General features: G+C 30.9%; 2 protein-coding genes across 2 annotated transcripts; both read right to left on the bottom strand.

The window, feature by feature from the left end:
- Positions 1–236: 236 nt before the first annotated feature.
- Positions 237–7382, bottom strand: LOC137832734 (oligopeptide transporter 4-like). Its single transcript, XM_068641051.1, has 6 exons — positions 6795–7382; positions 6557–6654; positions 2452–3012; positions 1772–2024; positions 1094–1276; positions 237–962 (listed from the first exon to the last, which is right to left on the bottom strand). Exons 1-6 carry the CDS (start codon positions 7287–7289, stop codon positions 348–350), a joined length of 2205 nt encoding a protein of 734 aa, XP_068497152.1. The 5' UTR covers positions 7290–7382; the 3' UTR covers positions 237–347.
- Positions 7383–8884: 1502 nt separating this feature from the next.
- Positions 8885–15290, bottom strand: LOC137832731 (oligopeptide transporter 4-like). Its single transcript, XM_068641046.1, has 6 exons — positions 14617–15290; positions 13587–13684; positions 11079–11642; positions 10395–10647; positions 9768–9950; positions 8885–9636 (listed from the first exon to the last, which is right to left on the bottom strand). Exons 1-6 carry the CDS (start codon positions 15118–15120, stop codon positions 9022–9024), a joined length of 2217 nt encoding a protein of 738 aa, XP_068497147.1. The 5' UTR covers positions 15121–15290; the 3' UTR covers positions 8885–9021.
- Positions 15291–17730: the final 2440 nt, after the last annotated feature.

The raw sequence follows: 17730 nt of genomic DNA, 5'->3' as shown, positions 1-17730 counted from the left end.
TCCTGGTAGATTAAGTCAAACTGACCGGTCTAGCTACAAATTAAAAATATAAAAAGTTTCAGTTTGTAAACCTTTTTGGGAAAAAAATGTAAATCTTTGAAAGAGAATAAATTAGAGAAAGTGGGACTATTGTCGCTTTTGTAATACTCAAAATTACTAACCATTTCTGCCATTAGCTATGCATCACAGTAAGATCCATATTCAATGACAAGTGCTAAACCATGTAACAATAGCTATTTACTTGAAAATATAGGTCTTTCATTTTCTACATTTTGCATGTGTTACAAATAAGTGTTTTTTTATGCGTGGTATTGTAATGAAACCATTAAGAGGCACAAAACCTATGACTAGTTTGCAGGGCAACCATCAACGATTACGCCTTTTGCAGTTGGGCAAGCTGCCAGTGGACAATGTTCACCATCATTTCCCCACCAATTTAGACTCCTGTTTTCCAAGCCCAATGTGAAGTAGAGTAAAACAGTCATAAAAGCAACCCCACTGTCAAGTGCCGCTGACAGAACATAGTTGTACCTCTGCCACCATTTCTTTCTGTAACGGAAGATAAAGAAGTTAAAAATTGTCCCCACCAAGATCCATGCATTGTAGTTCAATGGTGTTGCTGGTGGCATCATTCCAGTTGCTCCCAGGAGAACTGGGAGGTTGATCAGTGGAATCCATGACTGTTTCGGAAATGCTTTGTGCAATAGCCAAACAATTACGGGTCCTAAAGCCCCACCAAGGAAAAACCAATTCATTGCACTGTAGTTTCCTTGAGAACCAAAGATTCGCTTTGGCCCCACAAGGCCCCAAATAACTGATGCATCAAAGAATACACGGTCACCAGGGCATGTCCATGGACTGTCTGCAGGAAGGAGATCATCATGACATATGTTCTTGATGGAGTTCAGCAACCACCATGCTACCCCAATGTTGATGGTTCCAGCCAGCATTGTACCAATGAACTGTGCATGCATACACACATGTGTGAATAAATTGAGTACACACACAGAAACTACAGAATAAAATGCAATATCTTTGTCAGCATATATACAAGGTGAGCTATTTTTGTGTGTGCGCTTTATTAATAATGTACCTGAACCAAGAACATTGATCTTGGAGGGATTTTCATGTAGTGCCCAAGTTTGAAATCACTGAGGAAAGAGACAGACTGGGCCATGCTAATGTAACCATAGGTTTTGAAGCAGACATTTGCAATTGGTCTTCCCGGGTAAATGAGACCAAAGACATACTCAGCGATGACATTCAAACCTGGTGTCTGAACACACAACAAAAAAGGGCAAAAGTAAAAATTTAGATTATGTGGTTCCGTGAACAACGTACCTATTGTTTAAAACGACAGGAAAGCTTTCGAGCTAAAATTAAATACAAGATGCAAACACTCTATCAACATCTTATCTTACATTGTTCTGAAGTAACCATTGAGAAATCATTTTAGGTATTACTGTACCTAGTGTTGTGACGAGACATTCATGCCAATTCAGACATGATTTTTTTTTATATATCAAATTGAAATGTGTATATATTCATATCATTTTGTGGGTAAATGTTATAAATAAAATACATCATATATGTTGATCGAAAAGCACAAGCTTTTAGTATAGCTAGTATTTGAAACAATATTAGAATTCCTATGACGATTCGCTTGTAGCTCGACCTATACCATAAGTGGTCTTTCAAATTGAGTTAAATTTCTGCAAAAATATGCATGTGTTATATCATATAACAGGGTGCAAAAGTTGCAGTCTCTAACCTGGTTTGTGGTGGCAGTAATGATGCTAACGGGGAGGGTAAATCCAAAAGCTAGGGCTACCGCAAAGAGAAGTCCCCACCAGGGCATTTGAACCTGGTCCTTTAGAAAGATGCATAGTGCGAGAGAAACCACAAGGGTCACAACCAGCAATAAATAAAACCACCACGAAGGTATGTCTTTGTATCTTTTCATCAATTTTGTGTGAATATCTTCTGTCACGTTGAAAGAAGCACGATAGCGCTCCATAATCTCCCTGCATGTTTGGTAATACGTCAACATATGATCTTTTGTTTAATGATATAGCTGATAGTCTAAAAAAATATAAATTTGTGTGCCTTACATGTTAAGACATTGCATGTGAACCTTGAGAAAATTGTGGAAAGAGTCATATTCTTCTAGACTGACATACTGAAGGTCCTGAGTACATTACCTAACCTAATAATCTAGTGTTCCGAGAATATTTTCTCAAATGTAAGACATTTATCGGTTTGCACGGCATGCAACTGTAAAGTGTGTATTACATTACAAAATTTGCAACCAGGACAATATAGAATTTAGAACATTGTACTCCGTGTTTATTCCAGAATTTCAAAGGCAGTAACATCAGTCTTCTTTACTATCATCTTATTACTAAGTTAATATAGTAAGAAATTAAGACAAAATAATTTGAGTGGCATTACCTTCCATAGAAGCAGAACACATGTGTGAGGGTGGATGCTATGGTGGCAAATCCGAAGCCATAACTGAGGGCGAAAAACACACTGAGATGAATTCTCCCTTGCTTTTCATACTCTGCAACATTTAACTTGAAATGGTCGTCTACAATAGCAGGTATGTTGTACCTTTGACCTTGTACTGTAAATAAGTGTGAAGAGAAAATGGGAAACCTCTTGGCATTGTACACATTGAGGCCCCAGTAAGCTATAGGAGTAACAACATAGACTATTAATGTGTAGCCCACAAAAATATTGACAATGGCAAAGAAGGGTGAGATAAGAGGGCTGAACAAGAATGATGTCACAGCAACCCAATCAAGTGTGAGGGCTCCAACTCCAAGGCCCCTCATGCCTGAACCTATCTGCTGAGCTGTGACTGACTTGGAGAATATCCAACACACCCATGAGATGTTTGTGAGCGTTGTGAACAAGTATCCAGGGATCACGTACCACGCCATACTGCACAATAGTGCATAAAAGAAAAACTTTGTTCTTGCTCTGTTGTTATCCGTCTCATGCATTGCTCTGCATGGCCACAATGTCTATAAGTATGTCATGAATGCATATTGACTCAATCAAGATTTTGAGTCAGTTGTTGAATGGATGGGTTACTGATTTTTCTTCTATCCAAAAAAAGTCGGTGGTTTGGTTAATCAAACGAAGTGATATGGTGAAGGGTGTTGATATGTTTACACCAAAAATAGTAACAAACATATACTTCACAGATCAATCAAATAATATTTTAATGTGTTGTCAAGTGTCTAGAATATGATGAATTATTAAATGAAAAAAGTTTTGTTGATACTTTTCCAAAAAAAAATCACTTAACAGCACTTTCATAATATAATAATAATGTATATTAAAATTTTAAATTAAAAAATATTATTATTTAAGTGTCGGTATCAATATTTAAAGGGTGTCAAATTGTATCATCATAAAGGAAAAAAGTTTTGTTAACACCAGAAAATAGTAAATAAAACTACTCCACAACCCTTTATAATAATATTATTTTATTTTAAATTAAAAATTAAAATTAAAATAGTTAAAATATTAATTTATTTGTTTGTTAAGAGTGTGTTTTTACTTTATAGAGTATGAATGTATCATGATCCTTCTTTAAAATAACAACATCGACACCAAAGTCGAACTCAAATGACACTTACTCCACCTTCACCTTTTATGAGACTAATAGGAAAATGATGTTTTGATAACCCAGTTGTATAGAACACAGGTTGATGTGATGAGTTTAAAAATAAAATATATATAATAAAAAATAAATTTTTAATTAAATTATATCAAAAAATATTAAAATAATAATATTAAGAATTGTAATATGATTATATAAAAAAATGTGGATTGTAAATGTATCATTACTTATAAAAAAAATAATTTTTCAAAAGTAAATTATATTCTTAAAAAGATAATTAAAAAGACTATTGACTCATTAGTCTACAATAGGTTAAACTAAACTATATTTTTTAAAGAACGTAAAATAGGATTTTTAATAGTTAATAAGTTGGAAGTTGGAAATTTGTAAGTTGCATTTTTTATTTTATTTTTATGTCTGATTTCACGAAGAAGTTTTAAACATTTTTATACTATAAAAAATTGCACTGTTTTAAAGTAAAAAAAAAAAATGTTTTGTTTTAATAATACACAATCACATTGAGAGGAACTAAAGTGGTGACTAAAAAAACTGAGGAACTAAAGGTGGTAAAAAAATTGTTAAAAAAGTAAAATGGTCAAATAAAAATTTATCCGAAACAAAAAAATACAAATTTATCCACACAAAAAATAGATATATTTATCTTATAAGATTTATAATCCACTTGAAAAAAAGTATAAATATAGATTTCTAACTATATGTACTAAAATCATTACATATTAAAGTTAAGATAGTGAAATTTTTATTGAGAGAGTAAAAAAGAAAATTTAAAAAGATTAAGGTACTAAAAAATCATGTTTATATGAAAATCAAACTCAATCTATCTTCTATCGAATTTGGTACATGTTCAAATGAGTTACGTATGAATATTTAGTGCATTTTGTAAATTTAGTCATTCGTTAATAGTATACCGAATGACATACACGAGTAATTATTCACTCTATAGCGCAGATAAATACGGGTTTGTATTTTTGAAAATTTGAAAAACTAATTTGAGTAAATATTTTATAATATAATTAAAATGTTATAAATATACAACTTCTTTTAAATGTGTTTTAATTTGAATTTTTTATTTATTTGATGAAAAATAAAAGTTGATTCAAACTATTACAATAAAATTAACTACTATATGACGTATATGATAAGAAAATAATTATACCTAAAATAATTTTTTAAGAAAATCAAAATTATATATTGTTATATATAAATTGAAATATATAAATATTTCAAATATATTTTAATTTATCTTTTTTATTTTATGTAGAAGACATTAGAAATTAAATGTGTAGATGAAATAATTACAGTGTTAAAAAAATATATCACTAAATAACATAATTCTCATAAAAAATGGTTATAGATAACACATCAAATTAATAACTAATATTTTCATCTCTAATTTTTGTATCACCTAAGAGTAGGTTTTTTATTTATTTTGTAAGTCTAATATAATAATTCATTATTCATTTGAATACAATGCTGAATACTATTAAAATAAATATCAAACATAATTTTATTGGTTTTATAATTAATTTCATAATGATTATTAACATAAAAATGGGCATTGACTTCTTAGGAAACAAAAGTAAGTCCAAATCGAAGTCAATGCATTTTGCACCTCCCTTTGAAGGTGCACCCACATAAGGTGATGAAAAGATAAAAGTGTCCTACTTCAAATTTATGAAATATATTTTAAATTTTACAATTCAAATTAAATTATGTATTACGAAATATATTTCGAAATCTAAATATATATTTTGAAATGGATTTGTAGATTTAAAAACATACTCTACACAATTCATAATGTATTTTATATTTCAAAAATATAATTTTTTTTAAATCATACATTTTATATTAAAAATATTGATATTTCATATTTTAAACTTATAATTAAAAAAAAAGACAATCCAAATCTAAAAATAAGCGTGATAGAGGTTGAAATTACGGAGTTGCAGGATGAGTTAGCCCCACATTGTGCAACTCCATACCTTCTTCTCTCACCTCCATAGATTTTCGTATTTTTAAAAATGCTCCTCTATAATATTTTGGATTACATAATTTGGAAGTCATTTTTTAAATTTGTAATTAGCTTCTGGATTATATAATCCGGAAGTTTTTTTTCAGATGCATGATTACTTTTCAGATTACATAATCTGGAAGTCTTTTTTCAAATGCGTTTAAGAATTACATAATCCGAAAGTTATTCTATGGGATGACACAAGAAGGATAAAAATGTATTTTCATGTTGTGTATGGAGGTGGCAGAAGAAGATATGAAGGTGCAAGAAGAAACATCCTTGATTACAAAACTAGCCCAGTGGGCCATATGCTGTTTATTAGCCCAGTGGGCCATATGCTGTCTATTAGCGTGGCGCCCATATTCATTGACTTCCTTCAGGCTTAGTAAGTCGTTTCCATTTTGGTGGCTAAAAAAATATACTTAGCAAGTTAACAAAATTATATAATTAAAATATCAATATTTTGATTATCGAGTGGTAATAAAAAAAATTGAAAATACCTCGTTGGTCAAACTCAATTGTTATGTTAATTCTTGACGGCCAGGTTATTTTTTTTTTTATAAAAATTCCTTTTAGAATTTATTTATTTATTTTAAATATTTTCTCTTTTCATTGGAGACTTGTTTGTTTTTTACTTAATAACAATTAATAAATTATGTATTTTAAATTGTTCAGTCTTTTGATAAAAGCAGTAGTAATAGAAAGTAGTTTACATATTATTAATTCAAAAATATATTTAAAAATTCGACTGTTATATTTTATACAAAAGTCAATAGTAATTTTTTGATCTTTTTAGAGTGTAAAAATTGTATATAGTGACATTAATTAAAGTCTTAAAATAATTTGGAAAAATAAAAAATAATAGCCTTAAATAATTTTGATTGACCTACCGGAAAACTGAAGCTTGGACAAGGGAGCCTGGCCACCACATATGTGGTGGTTCAACAACGTATTTCCTCAGTAACCCAGCCCACCCGTATCCTAGCACCTGCACATGCATCATAGATTTTAGAAAATTAATATATATATATATATATATTAAAATTATTAAAAATTCAATAAATAGTTTTTCAATCCCATATTTTACTGGTATTTGAGTGTTGATGTACAAAATATGTGTGTTGGAACCTGTGTAGTAACTATGAGAAGCCAAGAGGCGAAAAAGGAGATGCCGCGTCCGTAAAAGGCTTTAATAATGTTAACGATGCCAACAGCGTATGGAGACCCGGACCCGAAAGCGCTTCCGGCATTGGCGAACATGGTAATCAGCACGTGCTCCTTCACGTTAAACGGACCCGGGTTGAAGGAGAAGCTCCTGGGACCGAACCCGGGGATTGTGAACTTGGTCTTGGGTAGAACCACGGCCATGAAGTGCGCCACGGGAAGAACAGCCACCTGAATGGAGGTCTGAACCATGATAAGAGGCTCGGTGCGGTAGGCGAAGGACTGGTTGATGAAGGAGAGGAGGCAGCAGAAGAGAAGACCCAGGAACCACACACGGAAGGTCCATATTGGTTGGGTCGGGTCGTCGGAGTTGGATACTGTGAGACGAACTTCCTCAATGGGAGACACCTCGTCTTCGTCCACTTCGCTTGTGTTTGGGTTCTCTGTGTCGAACCACATGCTGTGCTGTGCTGTGCTGTCAGAGACAAAAATGGAAAACTTTTGTTTCAGACTTCAAATAGTAAAGGAAAATGATTTTTTACACGCCACACTTTACACTAAATATTAATTTTTTAACTTTTTTAATTTTACAAATTATTTTTACATTTTTCATTTTATCTATATTTTTATTAAAAACATCTTTTTATTTTTTTATTCAAATTATCATCACCTAATAGATAAAAAGATACACTTGATACTTCTCATAATAATATAATATTTTTAATTACAAAATAAAATAAAAATAATAAAAATATTAATTTAAAATGTTTGGTGTACACATTTATTATTGATGATGTAAATATATCACCTTCTCATTTTTGAAAACTTTGAGAGTGTTGTTTTTATTCTATTATATTTGGAAGTCGTAATGAGGAAAACTAGTTTTTCCTCGCAGCAAGGAAGATCTTTCCATGCATAAATTTCTAAGAAGACTGATATGTGTTTTTTTCTATAAGGCTTTTCACCCTCGTTTGTGTGTTCATATTGAAACTATATGTGTAGAATAAATATTTGTGAAGTATTTAATTTAAAAAATATTTGTTAAATTTTTAATAATTTTAATAAAATTTTAACATAATTTTAAATAAAAATATATATTATTTTTTAAAAAATTTAAATTTATTGTATAAATTTTGAATATAATTATAAAAATAAGAGACAAATTATTTTGAAGCAGCTAAAAACATTTTAGAAATTATAATGTATGTGTTACAAAGTTTTTGTGAATAATTTTTTTTTTTTTTACAAATGTTTTGTTTCTTTTCGTTTAAATAAACTATTTCCTTTTTCTACTTCAAACCAATTTTTATACAATGAAATTCTTATTAAACACACTCTTAATTATCAAATTAAGAAAAGGTCATGACAACCAAGAGTCAAGACAAAACTAAAATTACATAGACATATATATATTTCCTAAACGAATCACATATGATTAAAAAAAAAATTTAAAAAATGCATACCTCAACTAAACTTTCAAGCATGTCCACCATTTTTATTATAATATTTTAAAAAAAAACCATTCTATGATTTTGAACGTTTTAAATTTAATTTATTTTTAAATAAAAGCATATGACATGAACATAAATGAAAGGATCATCATTTAAGAAAAGAGATTATATTAATGTATTTTTAAAAGCTTAAATTAAATTAAAAATGCTAAGTATCACTGACTTCGTTTTTCCGAATAACAAAAATAAAAAGTCATTGACTTCATTTTTTTAAAAAGAAATGGAGAAATAAAAAGGTAGAAGTCGAGACATTTTCATATCTTATAATAAAACAAAATGTCATATTTGACGCGTTTAAGAAGTTCTGTTTATGATGTTGAGTGGGGAAGTCTAGGTCTTTTGTCTTTTTGTACTGTCTAGCTACATATTAAAAATACAAAAAGTCAGTTTGTACACCTTTTGGGAAAAAAATGTAAATCTTTGAAAGAGAATAAATTAGAGAAAGTGGGACTATTGTCACTTTTGTAATACTCAAAATCACTAACCATTTCTGCCATTAGTAATACATCACAGTAAGAAACCACATCAATATTCAATCACAAGTGCTATAAACCATGTAACAATAGCTATTTACTTGAAAATACTGGTCTTTCATTTTCTACATTTTGCATGTGTTACAAATAAGTGTTTTTTTATGCGTGGTATTGTAATGAAACCATTAAGAGGCACAAAACCTATGACTAGTTTGCAGGGCAACCATCAACGATTATGCCTTTTGCAGTTGGGCAAGCTGCGAGTGGACAATGTTCACCGTCATTTCCCCACCAATTTAGACTCCTGTTTTCCAAGCCCAATGTGAAGTAGAGTAAGACAGTCATGAAAGCAACCCCACTGTCAAGTGCCGCTGACAGAACATAGTTGTACCTCTGCCACCATTTCTTTCTGTAACGGAAGATAAAGAAGTTGAAAATTGTCCCCACCAAAATCCATGCATTGTAGTTCAATGGTGTTGCTGGTGGCATCATTCCAGTTGCTCCCAGGAGAATTGGGAGGTTGATCAGTGGAATCCATGACTGTTTTGGAAATGCTTTGTGCAATAGCCAAACAATTACGGGTCCTAAAGCCCCTCCAAGGAAAAACCAATTCATTGCACTGTAGTTTCCTTGAGAACCAAAGATTCGCTTTGGCCCCACAAGGCCCCAAATAACTGATGCATCAAAGAATACACGGTCACCAGGGCATGTCCAGGGACTGTCTGCAGGAAGGAGATCATCATGACATATGTTCTTGATGGAGTTCAGCAACCACCATGCTACCCCAATGTTGATGGTTCCAGCGAGCATTGTACCTATGAACTGTCCATGCATACATACATGTGTGAATACATTGATAGCACACACATAAACTACTGAATAAAAGAAAATATCTTTGTAAGCATATATACAAGGTGAGTTGTTTTTGTGTGTGCGCTTTATTAAGAATGTACCTGAACCAAGAACATTGATCTTGGAGGGATTTTCATGTAGTGCCCAAGTTTGAAATCACTGAGGAAAGAGACAGCCTGGGCCATGCTAATGTAACCATAGGTTTTGAAGCAGACATTTGCAATTGGTCTTCCCGGGTAAATGAGACCAAAGACATACTCAGTGATGATATTCAACCCTGGTGTCTGAACACACAGCAAAAAAGGGCAAAAGTAAAAATTTAGATTCTAACATACTTATTGTTTAAAACGACAAGAGAGCTTTCGAACTAAGATTAAATACAAGTTGCAAACGCTCTATCAACATCTTATCTAACATTGTTCTTAAATTCCGAAGTAACCATTGAAAAGCATTTTAGGCATTACTGTATCTAGTTTTGTGTCAAGTTTCTAACTTCATGTCAATTCAAACCGGATTTTTTATCTATATAAAATTGAAATGTGTATATATTCATATCGTTTTGTGGGTAATTGTTAGAAATAAAATACATCATATATGCGCATCGAAAAGCTCAAGTTTTTAGCATAGTTAGTATTTGAAACAATACTATAATTTCAAATCAAGTTAAATTTCTGCACAAATATGCATGTACTATCATATAACGGAGAGCAGAAGTTGCAGTCTCTAACCTGGTTTGTGGTGGCAGTGATGATGCTAATGGGGAGGGTAAATCCGAAAGCTAGGGCTCCCGCAAAGAGAAGTCCCCACCAGGGCATTTGAACCTGGTCATTTAGAAAGATGCATAGTGCGAGAGAAACCACAAGAGTCACAACCAGCAATAAATAAAACCACCAGGAAGGTATGTCTTTGTATCTTTTCATCAATTTTGTGTGAATATCTTCTTTCCCTTTGGAAGAAGCACGATAGCGCTCCATAATCTCCCTGCATGTTTGGTAATACATCAACATATGATCTTTTGTTTAATGATATAGCTGATAATCTAAAAAAATATAATTTTTTGTCGTAATGTTTCATGGCCTTACAGTTAAGACATTGCATATGAACCTTAAGAAAATTGTGGAAAGAATCATATTGTTCTAACCTGACATACTGAAGGTAGTACATTGCCTAATCTAGTGTTCTGAGAATATTTTCTCAAATGTAAGACATTTACTGGTTTAACATGCAATGTAAAGAGAGTATTACATTAAAAAAATTTGCAACCAGAGCAATATAGAATTTAGAACATTCTACTCCATGTTTATTCCAGAATTCCAAAGGCAGTAACATCAGTCTTCTTTATTATCATCTTATTACTAAGTTAATATAGTAAGAAATTAAGCATCACCACAAAATAATTTGAGTGGCATTACCTTCCATAGAAGCAGAACACATGTGTGAGGGTGGATGCTATGGTGGCAAATCCGAAGCCATAAGTGAGGGCGAAAAACACACTGAGATGAATTCTCCCTTGCTTTTCATACTCTGCAACACTTAACTCGAAATGGTCGTCTACAATAGCAGGTATGTTGTACCTTTGACCTTGTGCTGTAAATAAGTGTGAGGAGAAAATGGGAAACCTCTTGGCATTGTAGACATTGAGGCCCCAATAAGCTATAGGAATAACAGCATAGACTATTAATGCGTAGCCCACAAAAATATTGACAATGGCAAAGAAGGGTGAGATAAGAGGGCTGAACAAGAATGATGCCACAGCAGCCCAATCAAGTGTGAGGGCTCCAACTCCAAGGCCCCTCATGCCTGACCCTATCTGCTGAGCTGTGACTGACTTGGAGAATATCCAACACACCCATGAGATGTTTGTGAGCGTTGTGAACAAGTATCCAGGGATCACGTACCACACAAAACTGCACAATAGTGCAATAAAGAAAAACTTCGCCCGTGAAAGTCGTTGGTCATCTTTCTCATGCAATGCTCTGGATACAAAAAAAAAACCATTTATGTAAGTATAGAGTAGTTCATAAGTACATCAATACAGAGTCTGCATACTATGTGATTGCATGTGAAACTTTTATTGCTTCGCACATGTTTCCCTTGTTACATACTTGATTTCTCGGTGTTCATTTTAATGTTGTTACCTCACAACTACACAGCTCCTAAAGCTACTGTAAGGTGTAAGAGACCATCCTAAACATCCACATAAAGAGAAATTAACGTTATGGTTGAAGACTAGGTGGTTCTGGCGAAACATCATTTGACACGTTTAAGAGTTAACAAGTTTTGATTGCACGGTATTAGCATTTGGTCAAAACTCAATGATTTTTCCCATGTGTGGGTTGTCATTGTCAATATATCGGAATCCAAGTCAAGTAAAATAATGATGATAGAAAATCTTGTATCGGTAGTCCATATCAGAATCTAAGTCAAGTAAAATAAAGATGATAAAAAATCTTGTAAACATTAATGTGTCAAATATAGCATACTTTTTAAAATGATAAACTCAAAATTGATTGAAATTAGCATGATGGGTCACGTGCTGCTGTGGCCATTTTCTCCATCTCTCATTCATAGTTCGTAAGTCGTTTCCTAATAGTTGTTCATGCTTAATTGTGAGGTCAATTCAGGACCACATGTTTAAGCAATGGAAAAGTGAGATTAAATGCTTGATATTAACGTTGTAGTAGTCAACTGTGAGGTGGTCCCAAAGTCAGCTGTGCTACAGCTAGACTAGAATCTTGGAACCCAGCTGGGCCAGCTCAATGTCTTTATTTGAACAAAATACAAAGTCTTCTTTATGTCTTTCTCTTTCTAGGAAAATTAATGAAGATTTGGCTAAACTATTTCTATACACAAATAATGAAACCCTCTTCTACGTTATCCTCATTCAAATAGCACTACTGTGAGTGCACTTGATCTAAATTCAAGTCAGATTCATGCATGGGGTAACCTTCCATTAGAGAGGTATTAATAAACTTTTTCTTTTGTTTAAATCCATCACACTTATGCAGACACTCACGAATACAAAAATACGTATAATCTCTAAAATGTATAACGCGGAGATACGGATCTATATATTATATAATTATAAATTATATAAATTGATAATAAATATTTATGTGCACTAAGTATGTTTCATTTTTTTTAGCAGAAAGATGATTTTTGGTTCAAAATGATTTTTTCATTATTTTTATAACCATAATAAAAATTTATACAGTAAGTTTGAATTTTTAGAAAATTAATGTATTTCTCTTTTTTAAAGTTGTGTTAGATCCGTGTTAGAATTGTCAGAAATCCAATAAATATTTTTTGAATTAGACATTTAATCGATACGTCGGATACATGTACCATCTAAGAGCGAACTTCATATATCACGCTATATAAATATTTACTCAAATTACATCTTTTCCATGTTTTACTATTTTACAAAAATATCTCAACCTCATAAGTAATCCAAACACTTAAAAAAATTGTATTCTAGCAGAAAAATTGGTTGTCAAAAAATCATTTTCTTAAAAAATATAAATACAAAAAGTACATATATTTTAAAAAAATTATTAAATTTTAAATTAATAATTAATATACCTAGAGAAGATGTAAGCGTCAATTCAAATAAGAGAAAACAAACTGTAATTTTACATCATCATCTCATCACAAACCAATGCATTATTAATTTTAATAATAGTTGCACAAATGGTAATTTTACAAAAAAATAGATTGACAGAATATATTTATTAAACTCTTAATAATTAAGAAAAAAATAAACCTCTGTTGATTAAAAAAGTTACTGATTTGACAAAAAATAATATAGGAGACGTATTATGAGATGAAACAGAAATGTAATTATATGAAAAGAAGAATGCTTATAAAAAATTATCAAAAAGTTTGATAGAAAAAATGAAATAAGGAAAAAATTGACATACCGGAAAAGTGAAACTTGGACGAGAGTGCTGGGCCACCACATATGGGCCGGTTCCACCACATATTTCCTCAGTAATCCGGCCCATCCATATCCTAACACCTGCACACACGCCGTCAATTAAAGGCCCGTCACAATTTGTCAAATTCTCTCTAAATTTGCTATTAAATGACAAAAATAACTTTAAATAAATGGAGGGTATAGATAAAAATTATTTTCAAAATTCTTTATCCAAAAATATTTTGACTTTAGATTTTCATAACACATTTTTTTGAATTTTGGAAATTTTAGAATGAATTTCTAATTTTGTGTTTCAGACTTTTTTTCCAGAAACTATTTTTTTTAGTTTTGAATTGTATTTATTTAGTTTGAAATTTTTAAAAAATAAAATAATAGAATGGAAGTTAAAATTGATACATGCAGAAAGAAATTGCTCACAATTTTAGTCATCTGCAAAAATCGATACAATACTTTGTAGTAGTGATAACATAGTCATTAAAAATTAATTAAACTGTGTATTCAATGAGTTTTACTTGTTGTACAGCACTTCAGTAATTAGAAAATTATAATAAACTCCACATTAGAAAACTATACACAACATGATAATTATAAAAACATAATTATTCCATTTTTAAAAAAAGTAAAATAATTATTCTCGTTATCATCAATTTGAACGACTATAAATTGCACCTTTGATTAAAAAAATGTAGAACAAAAAAAACTTAAATAGAGAAGATTATATGAGAAATTTATCTCCATATTTTAAGTGTAGTTTTTTCTACAGAATAATACTTTATTTATTTACAAAATCTAAACTCTGAATCCAAATGATTCAACAGGGTCAATTGGAGAGGAAAAAAAAATATATTTGGAATAAAATTTAGAAAAGGTTTGAGTAAAATAATAATATGAAAACGGCAAATCATTACGCGATTATGAAAAGGAAAGCTTAGATAATTAATATATGATTTTATAGTAATTTAAGAATAATTAAAAATAATTAGTGGGTGAATAAAGTGGTGGTTGGCACTAACCTGTGTAGTAATGATGAGAAGCCAAGAAGCAAAAAAGGAGATGCTGCGTCCGTAAAAGGCTTTGATAATGTTAACGATGCCAACGGCGTAGGGCGACCCGGATCCGAAAGCGCTTCCGGCGTTGGCGAATATGGTAATGAGGACGTGCTCCTTCATGTTAAACGGGCCCGGGTTGAGGGAGAATGACTTGGACCCGAACCCGGGAAGAGTGAACTTGGTTTCGGGTAGAACCGCGGCCATGAAGTGGCCGATAGGGAGTGTGGCGACTTGAATGGTGATTTGAGTGATGATGAGAGGCTCCGTGCGGTAGGCGAAGAACTGGTTGAGGAAGGAGAGGAGGGAGCAGGAGAGGAGACCCAGGAGCCACATCCGGAAGGTCCATACGGGTCGGGTCGGGTCGTCGGTGTTGGCGACCGTGAGACGGACCTCTTCGATTGGAGAAACGTCGTCGTCGTCGTCTTCTTGGGATGTGACCGGCTTCTCTGGGTCAGAAACGGAGGTCATGGTTAGAGAGAACGGGATTTAGATGGGTGTGAAAAAGTGTTGGTGTTTTTTTGTTACGTTGGATTTGAAAGATATAAAGATAAAAGGATTTGGATTTGCACGTTCCAAGTCCTTGTGTGGGGTTTGCTCCTCTTTTTCCAATCACTAGAGTGGTCTAGTCCTCATTGGTTTCACACTTTGGATGAGGTCACATTCTTCACTCCATTGCTCATTCTATGCCAATCAATATGCTGCACACTTTTTCCAAAAACTAATAAATAATAGTCTTATATATTATATCACAAAAAATTATAATAAAATAACAGGTGAGGTGAAGTGTTTGTAATTTAATAAAATGGAATAGTTTAAAAGGTGTAATCTCTTTTTTGTGTGATGAAAGTTTTCTTTTCTAGATTTCGACAAAATAAATATTAATGGTGTTGTTAGGGTTCTTCTGGTTAGTACTTGTGGTGGTATTTATCACAGGAGTATAAGATAATTTTTGTGTGGTTTCTCTGTGTTTTCTTGATGTTCAAACGACTTTGGTTGTTGAATTTTATGAAACAATAAATACTATTGAACAAATTCAAAAAATTATTATTATTAGTTTATAGTTTGAATGTGATTTTGTCTTGTTTATGTTGTATTTATTGCCATGACTAATGTTCTTTAAATTGTTTGTAATAGGTAGAACACTTGTCTTAACTACTGTGGAAAAAATCATATTTAGGATTTCTCACATTTTGTGTGAACGAAATGCATGTGCCGATAAATTTGTTAACTTCGGTTTTATTCATAAAGGGTATTTTCATTGGTATAATAGGTTTCCATCTAATATTTTTTTAGAGTTATTTATTAAGAGATATAAATTATCTATGTATCGTTTTTGTTAATATATGAGTTTTGATTTAGTTCTCATATTTTTTTTGTATTTCTTTTTTTTTTAATAATATTTTTTTCATACGATTACATATGATTGTTGTTTATTGAAATGTCAGTCTAGATAAGATGTATGTTATGATTGTTGTTTATTGAAATGTCAGACTAGATAAGATGTATGTCAATTATAAAAATTAAGATATAGTTTTAGTTATTAAGATATTGATGTAATAATGTATAAAGGTAGTCCAATTCATTTAGTATTTTGGGAGATTGTGTTACTTGTTTCTCACCTTTATGAGTGAAATAGGTCATTTTTTTTGGGTATAATTGTGGCAAGTGGCTTATGCAGATACGCGGTCGGCACATGTATACGCATGATTCCTTTACACTATTACTCCAAAAGTTTCTTACCCAACTTGCCTTTTCATGATACACAAAATAAAACATCACGGGTTTTTTTATTTTTAAATTCTTCCAAGTTGAAATTTATCACTGTTAAATAATTTTTTATATTCATAAAATTGGTTCAACTTGACATTGATAATACTAAACTCGTTGCGATTTAGTTATTATATTAAGCTCTTAAGTTATCATCATCATCATCCGTATGTGATATTTATAATATAATATTATGAATTGGAATCTTTAACACAATTTTTTTAAGTTAAAATTTGTTAAATATGTGTGAGACTATATATTTTGAGTGGTATAACAGTAAAAGATCTGACAAAATCAATAAATTATAGTTAAAATAGATTATAAATAGAAAATAAACTTTTAAAGTTTAACTTAATCTTACCGAATTGATTCATAAAATGATATTTACGCCATGAAAATTTTTGATATTGATTTAATGTAAAATTTTAACATATGATAAGATAAAATATTATAAAAATATATATATGGACATTATTAATTCAAAGAGATGGAAATAATATCATAAAGAGATTTATACATTTATTAAATATTGAATTTTAAAATATTAAAAAAATAGAGACACCAATTTAGACTTCATATTTATATAAAAGTAGTTCATGTCAAAGTAGCACTTGATTAGCGTAGAAGTAATATCTAACGATAATAATCCGCGATGAATAAAAGTTTGTGCCATCAAGACCAACTTTTTCTATCACTAATTAGACTAAAGAAAACATTTACAAATGCTAGCGACTGATTAAGAAAACAAAAAGAGTTTTTTTTTTTTAGTTGTTAATTCATTTATAATTAAACGATTAATTTCTTAGTGAATAATTTTAAGACACTGAGTAATAAGACTATAAAATATGGATATTGGGTTGAAAACTACATACATAAATCACTTTATTAAAAAATTAATTCAAACTTCATAAAAGAAAAATTAAGATACCAACCCTAAAAGATAGTTCTTTAGAAAAGCTCTTAAAATCTGTAAAATATTTTTTTTTTAAATATCATAGAACCTAAAAAACTTCCGTTATGATTTGTTTAAATTATGGAGTGAAATCGAAGAGAAAATATGAGAATAGTGAAATTGTTTTGATCAATATAAATAAAGTAAAAAATAAAGAAATTGTGAATAAATTTGTTTTGCCTAATAATAAACTTTATGAAAAGAAAAATTATAAGTAATTTGATAAATATAATAATTTTAAAAATTATAAAATAATATATATAATAATTTTTTATTTATATTACTATAAATTAATTTTAACCAATAAAAAATAATTATTATAATTAATTAAAAAATATATTATTATTAGTGTTATTATT

This window comes from Phaseolus vulgaris, chromosome 6 (assembly GCF_000499845.2).
Source record: "Phaseolus vulgaris cultivar G19833 chromosome 6, P. vulgaris v2.0, whole genome shotgun sequence".
Taxonomy (NCBI): Eukaryota; Viridiplantae; Streptophyta; class Magnoliopsida; order Fabales; family Fabaceae; genus Phaseolus; species Phaseolus vulgaris.
This window is presented reverse-complemented; position numbering and strand designations above follow the sequence as displayed.